The sequence below is a fragment of the Temnothorax americanus genome, unplaced genomic scaffold (assembly GCF_048541705.1).
Source record: "Temnothorax americanus isolate GAGA-0224 unplaced genomic scaffold, ASM4854170v1 Scaffold32, whole genome shotgun sequence".
NCBI classification, from domain to species: Eukaryota; Metazoa; Arthropoda; class Insecta; order Hymenoptera; family Formicidae; genus Temnothorax; species Temnothorax americanus.
Window position 1 is genome coordinate 981,129 of NW_027509464.1, and position 14,924 is coordinate 996,052.

Here is a 14,924-nt window from a genome sequence, read left to right on the forward strand (position 1 = left end):
CGACATAATCGATTTAATATCAGCATAAATTAAGATCATTATTAACTTTCATACCAGTAATCATCGCCTTTATCAGAACAACCGTTAAACCTTTATTTCATCTCTCTAGATGTACATATAGTCAAAAAGTATTCGAAAAACTAAGATTAATCTGAGGTAAAGCCAAACGTGTTTTGATTATCACGTCTTTCTTGTGATCTCAACTAATTATCTCGACTATCAAGATGCTTCGCATTCCGTTTCTACGGTCGTGAAGATTCCCGAATGTTCTAGAGAACCTAAAGCATAAAACCTTGTAATCCCGCAGCTTCACAACCAGTCGCTAATGGCAGTATCACGGTCTCGTATCGCAGCGTTCACAGTTATAAAGTGCTTACTTTGCTCGCTTTCTGTCTCGGAGTTGCTCCGCGCAGCGTGCGGCCTCCGCGAGTTTGCAGTGCATTTACGTGTAACGTATCTTAAAAGACTGTGCATATGCATATAATATAAATGTTCATATATTTTGTTTCCTTATAAAGGAAGCTTTTTTTCGTAAAAATTTTTTTTTTAAAGTTGCTTTTGTCAGTGTGTTCAGAATGTTCTAAAACGTCGAAAGATCGCTATTTTAAAAAATGTCGGTATGTGTGTATTATGTGTGTATATGTGTATGTCTGTGCCAAATTTACCGAAATTTCTATAACTCCAGAACTGATCAACCAAATCTTAACAAATTGTATATGAAATAGGGATAGAAAAGACTGAAGAACATAATATAATTAATAAAAATTGCTAATAATCAAGGGGTTCTTTTTTAATAAAATTTTGAATTTTTGCAGAAATGTTTGTTTATGCTTTAATTTCTGCAAATTTAGAGATATCGATCTATTTCTAATTTTATTATATTTTTCAGTCTTTTCTACCCTTATTTCATATAATTCTTTAAGATTTGGTTGATTAGACTCAGCTTTATACGTGATCAAAGATTTCTAATTTTTAGAAAAATGTTTGTAATAGCTTTAACTTCTGTAAATTTTTAATATATCGGTTTATTTTTAATTTTGTTATATTCTTCAGTCTTCTCTATTTCTATTTTATATAGTTCTTTAATGCCGGTATTTATAGTCGGGTCTTATATTCAAGTTAAAAACGAGATGCAAGTACTAGTTGCTCTAACTTCCGCAAATATTGAGATATCAGGCTGTTTTTTTTTTTTTTTTTTTTTTTTTTTAATCAATAGAGTATCATTCAAGGAAGGTCGGTATTGAATTTGGCGATGATTATTGCAGTAAAGGGGTTTTTTGCAAGTAGAAACCTTTGCTCACAAAGCTTCCTCTATGAGGAAGCCAAAACAAATAGAGGAAGCTTTGTAAGCAAAGGTTTCTACTTGCACACTTAAAAACTATGAGGAAGCAATGTGCAGGTTTCTACTTGCACATTTTTACTTGTTATTTTGACTTTGTGTAATAAAAACTACAATTTATCGCGAAGTTCATTGTCGTCTCCGCATCCGTTTTCTACTTTTCTCGCCGTATTTGCGCCATAAACACGAGCATCACACAGCTCTCAATTGAATTGATTGGAAAAGTAGAAGTTCTATATAGGCTATTCGAGATATAGCTATAAATATATGAGTTAAGTAGGTTGGTTGCTCAAATCAATATGATAAAAATTAGTTTAAATTTGTGGAGGATATTCGTCTATGGGAATCTGTTGTTTATGTCAAAGTTGAAAACAACTATCTGCATGGTTGTCGAGTAAATAATTATCGTCGCGTCGCGTAAATGAGTCACGGTCAGTCTCGCTTCGCGCGTACTTGGCGCAAGACACTGCCGTGCGTCTCTTGATTAAAGTTATAATGCTCTTATCTCTCTCTTGTACACGGGCGACATAGCAAAAATGTTACGACACCTGTAATGTAACTCTCGAAAGCATATTAAAAATGATAAGAATTTAATGAAAGTACTTTTACGAAAACTGAAATGATTTGTCTACATTATCAAGAAATTGTAAAAATAAAACAGCATATATTGCCACATTTCAATGTGGATAGTAACGTATTTGAGTTTTAATTGTGCAAACAACGATTATACAAACAACGCCAAAAACCTTAAGAAACAGCTAATCAAATGCTTTCCACATATTTATTTGTTAAAACTTGTTTACGACGAAAATCTATAGGCTTTCCCCTGCCCTGCCACTTGCCCCGCACGTGACGGCAACCGACCTCCTTATCAAAAGAAAAATAGACGTTAATGAATAAATGTATTAGTTTGCATTTAGATTTTTCTTCCATGTTGTAATAGCAAATTTTTTGAAGAAACGAGTAAAAATTTAAAAATTACAGTTACAAGTCCATTTTATCGATAGTTTTATATAATTCCGTTGCATATGTAAACACCTACTAAAATATTTATATATATATTAACAAAATTTCGTTGCTTGTAGAAATAATGGATAATTTTCTATTATTCTTTTCCTTTGAAAAACTGAGGGCTTAGAGAGACAAAATCTTGTCCTATTTTTAATAATTGACCATGCTTTATTAGAAAAGTGAAAAATATGGCTAGTAGACGATGTAAAACTGTTCAGTGATTAATTCACAAAGTAAAACAGTAATGATCATTGTGCAAATATTCTCTTGAAATATAATAGACTATAGAGACATTCACATATTAAAAGATTATCAGTGACCTATTATGAACCTATGCACACACACACACACAGTATCTTGTTATTTATTGACTAAATAACGGGAATTTGATATATGTTAGGGAAACACGTCTGCAAAAGATTACACGTTCCATGTAAATGTTATAATCTGAAAATTCTAAGAAATTTATATAAAAAATCGATAAAACGTATATAAACATCAACTGCTTAAATTTTAAGCATACTAAGTATAATTTGTAATATAAACTAATTTTTTTCTAATTTTTATCACAAGAATGTCGTGTAAAGAATTATATGAATTTTAGGACTTTCTAATATTGTGAACAGCATCTCTTGATTAATTCTTGATTATATCTCGATATCGAGCCATTATTATCATAATAAATTTTAATTAGTTCTAATGGGGATTGTAAAGTAAATTATTAATAAATACGGATATTAATTGAATAATTTGTAAACTGAATCATATATGTTTTTAGGCGAAGTCATTGCTCTGCTGGGAAATATAAAGTGCGTCGCGATCTCGTCTTCAATTTTCCAAGTATACATTATGGCGAATTACTCTCAATCACACTCGATTACACTACGGATGCTCCAAGTGCAATTTTAGTGTGTACAAGGTTAAAATAATTTATCACGTGTCACGGAATAATACAGTTTTAAGTTCAAGTTGGAATCTAAATCAATGTAACATCGCGTCGCGCAGGTCAAGCTGACATGACACACGAAGCGTATATAAATCCGATTAAGAAGCGGGAGCTCCCATTTTGCATCTGGCACTATCCACGTAATATCATGTGGTTGTATCTGACATTTCTCCTAATCAGTAAGTAAACGTCAATATCATAAATAATGTTAATTTCTACAAAAATTGTACGATAACGTCATTTCTGTCGTCTTTTGTGTATAATGCGTGTCTAAAAGAATTTTTGTTATTAATATAGTACTACAAATACATTAATATAGTACTACAAACTTCTTATTCATAAAATTAATAATATAGATAATTATATTATTAATAACATAACATATTAATTTGTATAAAATTTAATAACCTACAGATATGATTAAAATATATGTGTGAAAATAGAGAAATAAGAATTTTTATAAAAAATATACTATTGTAAATGAAGAAGTTGAGCAAGAAATATTTCACAGAAATAATTTTTTGATAATATAAAACTACAACAAAAATTTTAAAAGAAACAATAAGTATTGTATACAAATTATATACGTACAAAAAAGTATTAATTAATCTAAACGTGCTAATTATTACAAGAAACAGATTAGTAGATACACAGTGTGCAAGGGATTTTAAGCTTATATACATATGCAAATAAAATAAACAATATAATAAAATTTTGTATTCATTTCTCATCATTTATTTTTTTACACATAAACTACATATATTTTATTTACTAAAATATGCTAATAAAAAATGACGGCTTTTTTTCTCCGTAGTTGGATCAGCCGTAGCCGATCATCAACATGCTTGGGAAACTGGAAACGAATATCACTTTCATATACAAAGCCATACATTGACGGTCTTAGACAAGCTAGCTAATCAGTTCTCTGGGGTTTATATAAAGGGTGGTTTCACGATTCAGGTGAAATCGTCAGACACACTGCAGGCTGTGGTTTCCCACACGCAGTATGCGCCCGTGCACAAAGTAATTCCGGAAGGTTGGAATGACGCTGAGGTCAACAACCTTAAACTTCAGAAGCTTTCCATGTCGGAAAAGCCCTTCGAGATCAAGCTCAAGAACGGAGTGATCCAAGATGTATTGGTCGATCAAGATGTCCCTACTTGGGAGGTGAATTTACTGAAGAGTATCGTGAGTCAGCTGCAGATTGACATTCGAGGCGAGAATGCGATAGGGGGCAGGGGCACTCAAGAGCCCGACGATAACCAGCCCTTCGGTACATTTAAAGTAATGGAGGACTCTGTCGGCGGCAAGTGCGAGGTTGTTTACGATATTATGCCACTGTCTTTAAATGCTCTCCTCAAGACGCCAGAATTAGTACCTTTTCCAAATCTCCGCAACGGTGAGATTCTTATCGATATTACGAAGACGAAAAATTACACTAGATGCGAGCAGCGAATGGCTTATCGTTCTGGTATCGTCGGTAAAGTGAATTGGGGACCGGAATCTAACGACGGACTTCTTTCGGTGAGTTGGAGTTTGACTGATAACTGTCATAACACTTGAGCTGATAAAATCTTGTATGATTGAGAATTATATGAAGAAAGAGATTTGGCGAAATTCTTTCGAATGTTGTCATTTCTATATACATACGCTCTTCTATACATAATTAAAATAAAAACGCACACATAGCTAAAAGAGTGAAACTTATTTTTGCGATCGTATATATATTTGTTACAGAGATTATCTACGAGTCGTATTATCATCTCGGGAAACCTGACACGTTTTACTATTCAATCGTCCGTGACGACAAACAATATATTCGTCAGCTCTAAAATTCAGGATACGTACTCCGGCGCTGTCTTCGTTACAGTAAACTTAACTTTAAACAGAATGAGCGAGATTTCCAACCTCATGCCCGTATCCAACAATCTTGTGTCAACCGGAAACTTAGTGTACACTTACAACGATCCGTTCTCTAGCCAGCACATACCGAATGTCAGTCGAGATCCTTTAGCGGCTCGGTCGTCCGAGAACCGCGGTTCTAACAGTTCTAGTGAGGAAAGTCACATCAACGATGACGTCAGCAGCAGTTCTTTAAGTAATTCAAGCTCCAACAATGAAGAGCGCGACTCATTGCAACCGAAATTAGACGACGCTCCGAAGAGTCCAATATTGCCTTTTTTCTTCGGAGACAAAGACAAGAGCCTCGTGAAGGATGAAGAGAATTCTGCTGCGGCCCGCCTGATTATTTGGATAGCCAGTAAAATGGAGAATTTCCCTGATGATATGTTGCGGAAGCCATTCACAGATATCTTAGAGCAATTCACAATTCTGGTCAGATTGATCCGTACCATGGATGTCGAGCAGATAACTGAACTAGAGAACGTATTGTCCGAATTGCTCCGCAATTATAACACATCTTTTACTAAAGAATACCAGAAATTATACAACCAAACCGCATGGGATGTCTTTTGCAACGCCGTTACAGAGACCGGAACTGGGCCTGCTCTCATCACCATCAAAAACTGGATAATAAACAAGAAACTCGGGAGCATGCAAGCGGCAGATATCATTCCGAGAATTCCCAAAGTTGCACTTACACCTACGGCTGAATATATCAATGCGTTTTTCGTAAGTATTTATTATATTAGTATTTAATATATGTATAATGTATATGTATTAAAACCATGTGTAAGAAATCAGAAGATCTTTAATCTTTCAAATCTCTCATCGTTCAAATATTTTGTACCAGCAATTACCACTTACATGTAAAGATTAATTTCAATGTTCAACTTCTGTGTAGGAACTGATCACTAATGAACAAGTAAGAAAACAGAGATTTTTGAACACAACCGCACCTTTGTCATTTGCCGAATTGGTCCGTTACAGTCAAAACAACAAGTCATCTATCTACTATTCTGTGTACGGTGTCGGTCGTACGGTCTCCAAACATGACAATGCACTTCTGGAAACTTATATTCCATATATGGCCACTCAATTGAGAGAAGCCATCAATGAAAGCGACAGTCTTCGAATACAAACGTACATTATGGCGTTGGGTAATTTTGGTCATCCAAAAGTACTCTCCGTCTTTGAGCCGTATCTGGAGGGCACGTTGCCGGTATCCAAATTCCAACGTTTGATGATGGTCATCACGTTAAACAGATTAGGCGAAAACTTTCCGAGAGTCGCCAGATCCGTCGCCTACAAGATCTACGTGAATATGATGGAGGCCTACGAGTTACGTTGTGCAGCTGTCTACGTCATAATGAAGACCAATCCACCTCTGAGCATGTTGCAGCGAATGGCGGAATTCACTAATCAGGATGAAAATCACCACGTAAATTCTGCCGTCAAGACTAGCATAGAGATGCTTGCTGATTTGAAACAACCGGAGTTCCAATCTCTCGCTAACAAGGCGCGTATCGCTAGAAAGCTATTGAATCCTCGTATTTATGAAAATGACTCTCAAAGCATCTTTCAGAAAGTGATTCACGCTTATCTAAATGTTGATCAAACAACTATTCTCCAGACAATTGGTAGCGTGGACAACAATATCCCTAAAGGTGTATATTTTGATATACATCAATCTTTCGGTGGCTTCACTTTACCCCCCTCAAAACTAATGTATACAGTGTCGCACATCAGAGAATTGCTATCAGATACGTGGTACCAGAAGACCGGGTTAAAAAATACAGGAAAGAAATCGATTATTGAAGAGACTATTGAGAAGCTTGGTATTAAGCCCGATAATCTGGAACAGTTCGAAGGAAATGTTTTCATTGACAGTATACTCTCTTCAAGCTTCTATCCCCTCGACAATAATACGTTTAACGAAATGCTCGATAGTAAGTAATCTAAAATTTATTTCAATTCTTATGGAAAAATACTACAGAAAGATCTGAAAGACTACTGTAGTTGTGAAAAAAGTACTCGAAATTATAGTCAATATTACAATAATTACTATATTTTTGCTATAGTTTTGTGTGCTTTTTCGCAACTACAGTAGCTTCTTCCATAAAGGAAGGATTTCTTTCATTGCTTTCGACATTGCCAGCAATAACAATAAATAATAAATAATTACTATTGTTGTATTACAGCGTGGGGAAGGTATCTCGAATCGCTCAAGACAGCCTCAGATTTTGAATCCAGAAACATTAATTACCTCTACCAATACGACATGACGCTAGGATTCCCGACTGAAAGCGGCCTACCGTTTATGTATACCTTAACGATACCGAAATTAGGGAGAATTAGCAGCGGAAAAGCTCTCACAGATAAAAATGCATCTTTAGAACTAACAGTGGCGGGCCATATACTATCCAGCGAAAAGCTCCAGAGCAGAATTGGTTTCGTAACGCCTTTCGAGCATAGGCACTACATTGCCGGTATCGATATAAACTCACAAATCTTCATACCAGCCGGTTTAAGTGTCAAAAAATCGGAAAAAGAGAATAAATATCAGATTGAAATACATCCCCGCGAATATTATCGATACGGCACCGGGCATATGGCGATTCACCATAGCGTCGTTCCTTATACCGCAAGCCCCATCGTTCTGTCTCATATGCCTGTTCCCCCCAGCAATGACACGCGCCTGGTGAACACGAAGGAACCGCAAGAAATAGAATTCGCGCTAGGCAGTGCGATCTTCGCGGCAAAAAGTGATCAATTTGACACTGAAACCTCGAAGAAAATGGGAATTGAAGCCCTTGTCGACATTGCTAAGGTATTTAGGAATAGTGGCGCCCATTACAAAAAATTCGACATAATCGTGTATCTCACGGAAGCGCAAGTAAACATAACTCTCGATGGTTCAGAAACGTTTGACTTCGACAGTTCAGAGGCAACAATTCCTGCAACAGTTGACAAACAGCCGGAAAGCGAGGCGAGAAAAGCACAATTCCTAAAGGAAGTCAGCAAAGATGTCAAATCTGCCGTCAATTATGTTTACGACCTAAGTATTCTTACTGAGGATAATCAACACGTTCTCACTCTCGCTGGGGCAACCAGCCGCGTAAATGACAAGCATCAGGTCCTTTTATATTGGAATATCCAATCGCCAAGCGACGGAGAAGTCTTCCTGGAGTTTTGCACCATTGGATACCAGCAGTCATCACGCAGCGTTCCTCTAAACTTTAACAAGGCGACCGAACAGATGCCGAAGTCTGAATTTAAAGCTGAGATGCGAGATAACGAAAAGACGATCAGACTCAAAGGAAATTGGACTCGTACAGACGATGCCAAACGGATGGCAATGACATCCGAGATAGTCGAGAACTGTAAGCAAGAGATTAAAAAAGGCAACATTTGGACGCCAACTTGTAAGCGAGCCAGCAATTTAGTCAATCGGAAAGATCATTTTATGATGTCAATAGACACGGACTCGGAGCAAATCTATACGCTTGCCAACAAAATCATCCTTTTCATCAAGATGTTTGTTTCTAAAGGAAATATGGAGATGCCATTCTGGGGAAGTGCTAACGAGAACACTATCGATATGGACATAAAAATGCAGCCAGATAACAATGATGCGAAAATTTCCTTGCGCACTTCGAAAATGGACGTTGAGTTCTCTTTGAAAGATATTTCCAACAAAGAATTCAATATCTCAAACATTCTCGACGAAGACACAGACGGATGTAAGTTATAGAGTTTTGTAAAAAATAATATTTGATAGAGTAAACATCGTAAGTAAAAATTTACCGCACTGACGTCATATCGGGTGTTATGAAAACAAGATAACATTCGAATCGTTATAGCGACAACTGATGATTGTTAAGAATAATATACAAAATGTCTTGTGAAATATTACATAAATTATTTATATAATATATACATATATACACACACACACACACACACACACATAAAATTAGAACTGACTATAGCATTAAAATAAAACATGAGGCTTTTTTTGCAGCTGTGTGCGTTCTGGACAAGACTCAAGCTGTTACTTTTGACGAAAAGATCTATCCCTTAAAATTGGGGAACTGTTGGCACGTGATGACGACCACTTATCCAAAAGGGAGTCCTTTTAATACCGAAAAACTTATGGATATTCCGATATGTTTGAGGGTGATGATTCTGGCACGAGAAATGGATGATGGCAGCAAACAGATCCGGATAATATTAGATGATCGAGAAATTTATCTGAAGAAATCGAGTAATGATCTCGAAGCTACGGTTAACGGTCGGGTAGTTGACATCTCGGGTAATAAAAACCACCAAGAAAACACCTTCGAAATCTATCGACTGGACGGAATGATCGCAATTTTCTCGAGCGAACATCAGATCTACGCTGTGTATGACGGAGAACGTATCCTACTGCATGTAAGTAAGAAAATAAAGCAAGTTGTGCATACCATAAAATAGACTGCACTTAGTATAATTATGACTTGGTATACATTAAATTTAAATATAATGAAATGTATATATCTGTTGTTAGTCGTCCTTCAAATATCTCAATTCCGTACGCGGTCTTTGCGGCAACTACGACTTGCGTTCCGACAACGATTTCATCGTTCCTAAAAATTGCATTGTGACGAAGCCCGAAGAATTCGCCGCCACATATGCCCTAACTGAGGAGAATTGTCAAGGACCCGCTTTGCAGAATAAACAAAAAGCCGAACAATCCACATGCATTTCGAGGTTGCCTCGCCCGAGCGATGTCATTAGTGATAGAGAAGCGGGAAGGTCTCCGAACAAGAACAGAAGATGGAGCTATCATTAAGATAACTACTAATATGTTCGTGCAATAATCGTATTGTTTCATTATCAGAGCCTGCAAGAGTCGTAAACCTACGGAATAAAAGTGAAAAGTACCCGTTTTATTATATATGCATATAATAAAGAAAGTTTTCCTCCAATTTAAGCGCAAAAACAAGCAAAAATTGGACCGAAGAAACTGTCTTCAAGTCGGAAATTTTCAATGTTGTTATATTCTTTGTTTTATATTTATCTAAATTTTTATAAATATGTACGTGATATTTTGCTATTTGTCATTATATGTGATTAATAATAAACTTATGTGTTTTCAAAATGTCATTAATAATTTTGTCAAATACGACATATAATCAAGTAGGTTAGAAATTAAAAAATAAATTTTTAAAAAATAAGATTGTGGATTGGACAAATTAAGCGAAACTGATTCAATTGGCAGTCCATTTTGTTAATAGCTTCATATAATTTGTTCGGTTGCATATATGTGAGATTTTGATGAAAGCACTTTCCGGAATATTTATTTTTTTGCTGATGGCCTAAACGTTTATTTTTTATCATAATTCTACTGTCCTCTTTGAAATGCTGATCTACAGAAAAAAAAGACAATATTTTAATTAAAATTGTGAAACCGTGTGCTTTGTATAAAATATGAGATCAATTTATAATAAAAATTACATAATTGTACTTTTGAAATTGGACACGTTCTCGGCAAGTAAACTCTTTTCAAACTCGCGAATCTCTTTCTCGCATCTTTCAAAATAAGTGCCGCGAAAAATTAAAGAAGGTTTACGAACGAATTGACAGTCTTTGCAAACAGATCTTGCTTTTGAGATATATTGATCGTATTCGAGACACTTTAACATTTCCTCGATGTACACGAAGCGAGTTTTGTCAATTCTCGTGATGACACCTGGACGGCACTTCGTTCTCAACAGATGATGCAGCTTTAGGAACATAATGTGTAAGCAATGTTTAGATATTAATGTTACATATATCGTAAAGTGTATATGTGCAAATTGCAAAGATCTAATCTCTAATGTTAGCACTTAAATCTTATTATTTTACCTTGAACAAGATAAATAAAATCCAAAGCATTGCTTCTTGTTCAGTCGCGCTTTCTGCGTGCTCAAGCTCTCCTTGTCTAAATCTACAATAAGACAGCGTATCGCTAATATTGTCGAGCCTAACAGAACATATGTGCGAGAACATACTTTTTCATATTCTCTAAAGTCTCGTTGTTCTTCGTGTAAACATTCCTCAACCATTGTTGCAATTGCAAAAAGTTTATCTGTGTTTTTCTGGACCAATAGCCTCTCCAAACGGCCTGGATCCTCGTTGCCATGTTATTGTAATGATGTTGCCACATCTGGCGAACACGTTCGGCTAAATACTGATTAATGAACATCTTGGCGTGATAACCGCGCCAATGACGTTGCAGAACCGTTGCGTTTTCGTGAAGTTTACGAACATGATTGCGGGTGATAATACCGCGGAACCAAGCCTGGACGTTAGAAGTTTTTAAAAATGTACATCTATTAATATATTATATATCTTATTATTATTATTATTATTATTATTATTATTATTATTATCTTGTGTTAATACAGCCGGATTATGACTAACCTGAATCTTACGAGCAGCGATAAAATGCACAAGTCTTGATGATTCGGCTAAATCGTGTTTAATTTTAATCGCATTCCGCAGTTCAACAGGATTAACCGCAAATCTTAACAGCGACGCCATTCTTTTAATATATTTATTTACATAGAAATCACTATTTAATGAATATTAGAATATACGAAATTATATCAGATATCATATAATTTTGTATTTCTATAGTTTCTACTTAAAAAAAAGATATAAGGTCGATACTCGCATCTAATTGTGGCTCTTTTTCCGTAATGCTAATTGATCATCTTGAAGCATATCATACTTCATATTGTGAACAAATGTCGTGAATTTCGACAGTTCACTTAGGTTGATTAATAACACATAAGTTTTTATACAATATAAGTGTTAAGTAACAGGCAAAAGAAAAGTAATTTTATCAATTTTCGGGGCACAAGTTCTCATTAGAAAGCAGAATTAATTTGTAGCTAAGAGAATTTGATAATTAGGAAAGAGAAAGATATTGCATTTATTTTACAAGATCTGTTATACAAATTTTTATATAAAAATACGAATTTAATAGAAATTGTACAATTTTTTAAATATTAAACTCTTTTCAAAAATATGGTCAAGATTTTTACATGTATTTTTATATGAATGTATATGTTATGTATGTATGGTGGAACATATTATTTATTGTTCGTGAAGTTAAGTGCAATGTTCAGTTATATGCAATGGGTAATGATATATTGTCAAACTTGCACATACAAATGTGTTGCATACATTAAACTATAAGTATTATGTGCCGCGAGAAATCTGTAATAAAGAAGTAGTTCTTATTCTGAATCTAAATGCGCGTTTCTGAACTTATTTTAAAAAAAGTATTGCAACTACTCTGACCACCAAGTATGTACAATTATTCTTGTTTAAATATTAATAGTACAGCATTAATTGATAAAGTAGTTGAATATTATATTGGTTCTATGGATATATATATCTTGTATTCATTGAGCTACGAACAGTAGGCGAGGAAAGCCACATAATATTCTACTTCTCTCGCGTTGTATCGTCATTATTTGCCAAGTCGAATGAATGATGTCGAATCAATTACGCTCGCTTTATCGTACGTATATAATGATGTGTGTGTGTGTGTGTGTGTGTGTTTTGATCTTTATTTTCTAATATAACTGATTTTTAAATTGTTGTCGTCACCTGGATGTAATTTAAAGTTTTCTAGTTTCCTAGTTAGTTCGAGTAGTCATTAATGTACCATGTGTATAAGGATTACAATAAAATTCAAACCAATATATCAAAGCTATAAATAATACGACCAACACGAACATACAGGCTGACGTTACGATTGCTATCTTCAGGCTACTGTTTCTCTTTTGTTGAGTCCTTGACACTACGTGGAAGTCCCGCGACTGTAATAAGAATATTCACAAATGTTATGTATTGCAACGGTAACGCGATAAGCGATTGCTATAGGTTTGTCGAGGTCAGGGAGTTGCGCGACCCTGCGTTTAAGATTAATTCATTTCTTCGCTGTAGCATTTATAATTAGCTGCATGCCAGAAAGTACGTTACGCGGTTACGATTATTCGGTGCAGAGACGTTTCCCATTATGGAGGTTATATAAACATATAGAAGGGTGTATTAACTGAATATATCAGCGATTTCAATACAAAATTTCTATGAATTATTAATACGAATCGGCAACTTTTAATTAACTCGAGTATTAATGGGAAACATTGCGCCGCGATTGTTACAATTTATGTTTTTAATTGATGTTTCATATTTCATGTTTACGAGCCCTCCCGTCAAAAGCCTATATAGAGAAAAGAGATGAGAAAGGCAAAGGAAAATATATCGAGATTTTCTTACCGAAATTTCGAGGTTCTGCGTCTTTCGGATGAGTTCGTCTAACCTTTCGCCCCTATCAATCAACTTTTGGACTCCATTCATCAATATTCGACGTACCTCAACCAATTCTTCCTCTAGTTTTGAGGTCAGATTCTTACAACCATTACCCTGATTATATTCTTCCTAAAATAATGTCAATTCCGTTTTTCATGTATGTCAATATTGTTATCTATTTCTCTATATACGTTTTATCTATATACATTTATGCGCAATAGTACCATATTTATTTTAGAGAGAAGCTATTATAAAATCTGAAATTACGAATATACATCTTATGCTCCAGTTTAACCATTCCCTATTATTAAGACAAGCCGAAAAGTTCAGCATACTTTAAATAGCTCATAAATTGCTTTCTTTTAATTTATTTTTATTTAAAATTTTTTGTGTAAACTTTTTTATGCTAGCTTCTCTTGCTATAAAATTGTTTTATCACTTACAATCATTTTTTTTAACGGTTTTGAGAGATCATCTTCTACGAGATTAATCAGATTTTTCGATAGATCCGCCAGTGATAATTCTTTATACACGCTCCTCACTCTCTGCAGAAATATTTGACAGCACGATTCTACCCATATCGCTGATGAAGGGCAATCCACTTTCGATGTCAAACAGACATAGTAAAGATCCCCAATCAATATGTGTACTGTGTACCTATGGAAGAATTGGATTTTATACCCGTTGCACCACGGATAAGAGAGTGACAGTAATGAGGCACGTTAATCTTATCGTGGGTTAATTAATCCTGCGACCTATCACACTTGTCAACGATTTCAGCAAATAGTTTATTAATATAACAGGAAAAACTGCTGTATAATCGCTATATGATATATCTCATAATTTAATGCGCTTCTCTAATTGTAAGTGTGAAAAACAAATTTGTCACGCAAAATCTGCTGCTTTGCCGGTTCAAATGTATAAATCTAGTTATATTGTTTCTTTTTTTATATGTAACTCAAATTTAAATTAGTATATTATTTTTCGCATAAGTATAATTATTATACGCATGAGTCTAAAAGATCTTACCCACTCTTATCGACGCTAATTTTGTCATCCTCGGTTCTCACGCCATCAATGGTACCGAGGGCAATAGTACGATAAATCGGATTTGGATCCACGGAATAATCCGCGATGATTTTACAATCGGATTTCTCCCGCAAGGCCACCATAGCGTAGTGCACGGTCCCGTTCATTTCAGCCGAAAATGAAGAAGGCATCGAGGCCGGATGATGGGCGACAACTGTGTTGTCTGTCAGACTGTGTATATCGTTCACAGATGCCAGAGGCGGCAAACACCGACGTTGCCGGTTGTTTATGCCATGGCCGATAGCCCAGTAACGAAAGAAGTTTCGATAAAGCTGATAACCAACGCGTACG

General features: G+C 35.3%; 3 protein-coding genes across 3 annotated transcripts; 1 reads left to right on the top strand and 2 right to left on the bottom strand.

Annotated features, from left to right (window-relative positions):
* Positions 1–3,337: 3,337 nt before the first annotated feature.
* Positions 3,338–10,338, top strand: LOC143901104 (vitellogenin-1-like). The gene is made up of 7 exons (XM_077413072.1): positions 3,338–3,475; positions 4,111–4,820; positions 5,034–5,927; positions 6,100–7,144; positions 7,397–8,938; positions 9,220–9,629; positions 9,745–10,338. The coding sequence occupies exons 1-7, from the start codon at positions 3,367–3,369 to the stop codon at positions 10,027–10,029; spliced, it is 4,995 nt and encodes a 1,664-aa protein (XP_077269198.1). The 5' UTR covers positions 3,338–3,366; the 3' UTR covers positions 10,030–10,338.
* Positions 10,339–11,075: 737 nt separating this feature from the next.
* Positions 11,076–11,762, bottom strand: LOC143901215 (spermatogenesis-associated protein 17). Its single transcript, XM_077413310.1, has 3 exons — positions 11,643–11,762; positions 11,231–11,520; positions 11,076–11,166 (listed from the first exon to the last, which is right to left on the bottom strand). Exons 1-3 carry the CDS (start codon positions 11,760–11,762, stop codon positions 11,076–11,078), a joined length of 501 nt encoding a protein of 166 aa, XP_077269436.1.
* Positions 11,763–12,132: 370 nt separating this feature from the next.
* Positions 12,133–14,870, bottom strand: LOC143901108 (uncharacterized). The gene is made up of 4 exons (XM_077413075.1): positions 14,574–14,870; positions 13,988–14,201; positions 13,512–13,673; positions 12,133–13,051 (listed from the first exon to the last, which is right to left on the bottom strand). The coding sequence occupies exons 1-4, from the start codon at positions 14,762–14,764 to the stop codon at positions 12,869–12,871; spliced, it is 750 nt and encodes a 249-aa protein (XP_077269201.1). The 5' UTR covers positions 14,765–14,870; the 3' UTR covers positions 12,133–12,868.
* Between the last annotated feature and the right edge of the window lie 54 nt (positions 14,871–14,924).

Coding starts and splice junctions, on each gene's coding strand:
- LOC143901104 (XM_077413072.1), top strand. CDS start 3,367: ATGACACACGAAGCGTATATAAATCCGATTAAGAAGCGGGAGCTCCCA. Junction 5,928..6,099: donor AATATATCAATGCGTTTTTC/GTAAGTATTTAT, acceptor ACTTCTGTGTAG/GAACTGATCACTAATGAACA. Junction 8,939..9,219: donor CGACGAAGACACAGACGGAT/GTAAGTTATAGA, acceptor CTTTTTTTGCAG/CTGTGTGCGTTCTGGACAAG.
- LOC143901215 (XM_077413310.1), bottom strand. CDS start 11,762: ATGGCGTCGCTGTTAAGATTTGCGGTTAATCCTGTTGAACTGCGGAAT. Junction 11,521..11,642: donor TCGCTGCTCGTAAGATTCAG/GTTAGTCATAAT, acceptor TCTAACGTCCAG/GCTTGGTTCCGCGGTATTAT. Junction 11,167..11,230: donor ACTTTAGAGAATATGAAAAA/GTATGTTCTCGC, acceptor GTCTTATTGTAG/ATTTAGACAAGGAGAGCTTG.
- LOC143901108 (XM_077413075.1), bottom strand. CDS start 14,764: ATGCCTTCTTCATTTTCGGCTGAAATGAACGGGACCGTGCACTACGCT. Junction 13,674..13,987: donor AACCGTTAAAAAAAATGATT/GTAAGTGATAAA, acceptor ACATTATTTTAG/GAAGAATATAATCAGGGTAA. Junction 13,052..13,511: donor CGCAGAACCTCGAAATTTCG/GTAAGAAAATCT, acceptor TTCTTATTACAG/TCGCGGGACTTCCACGTAGT.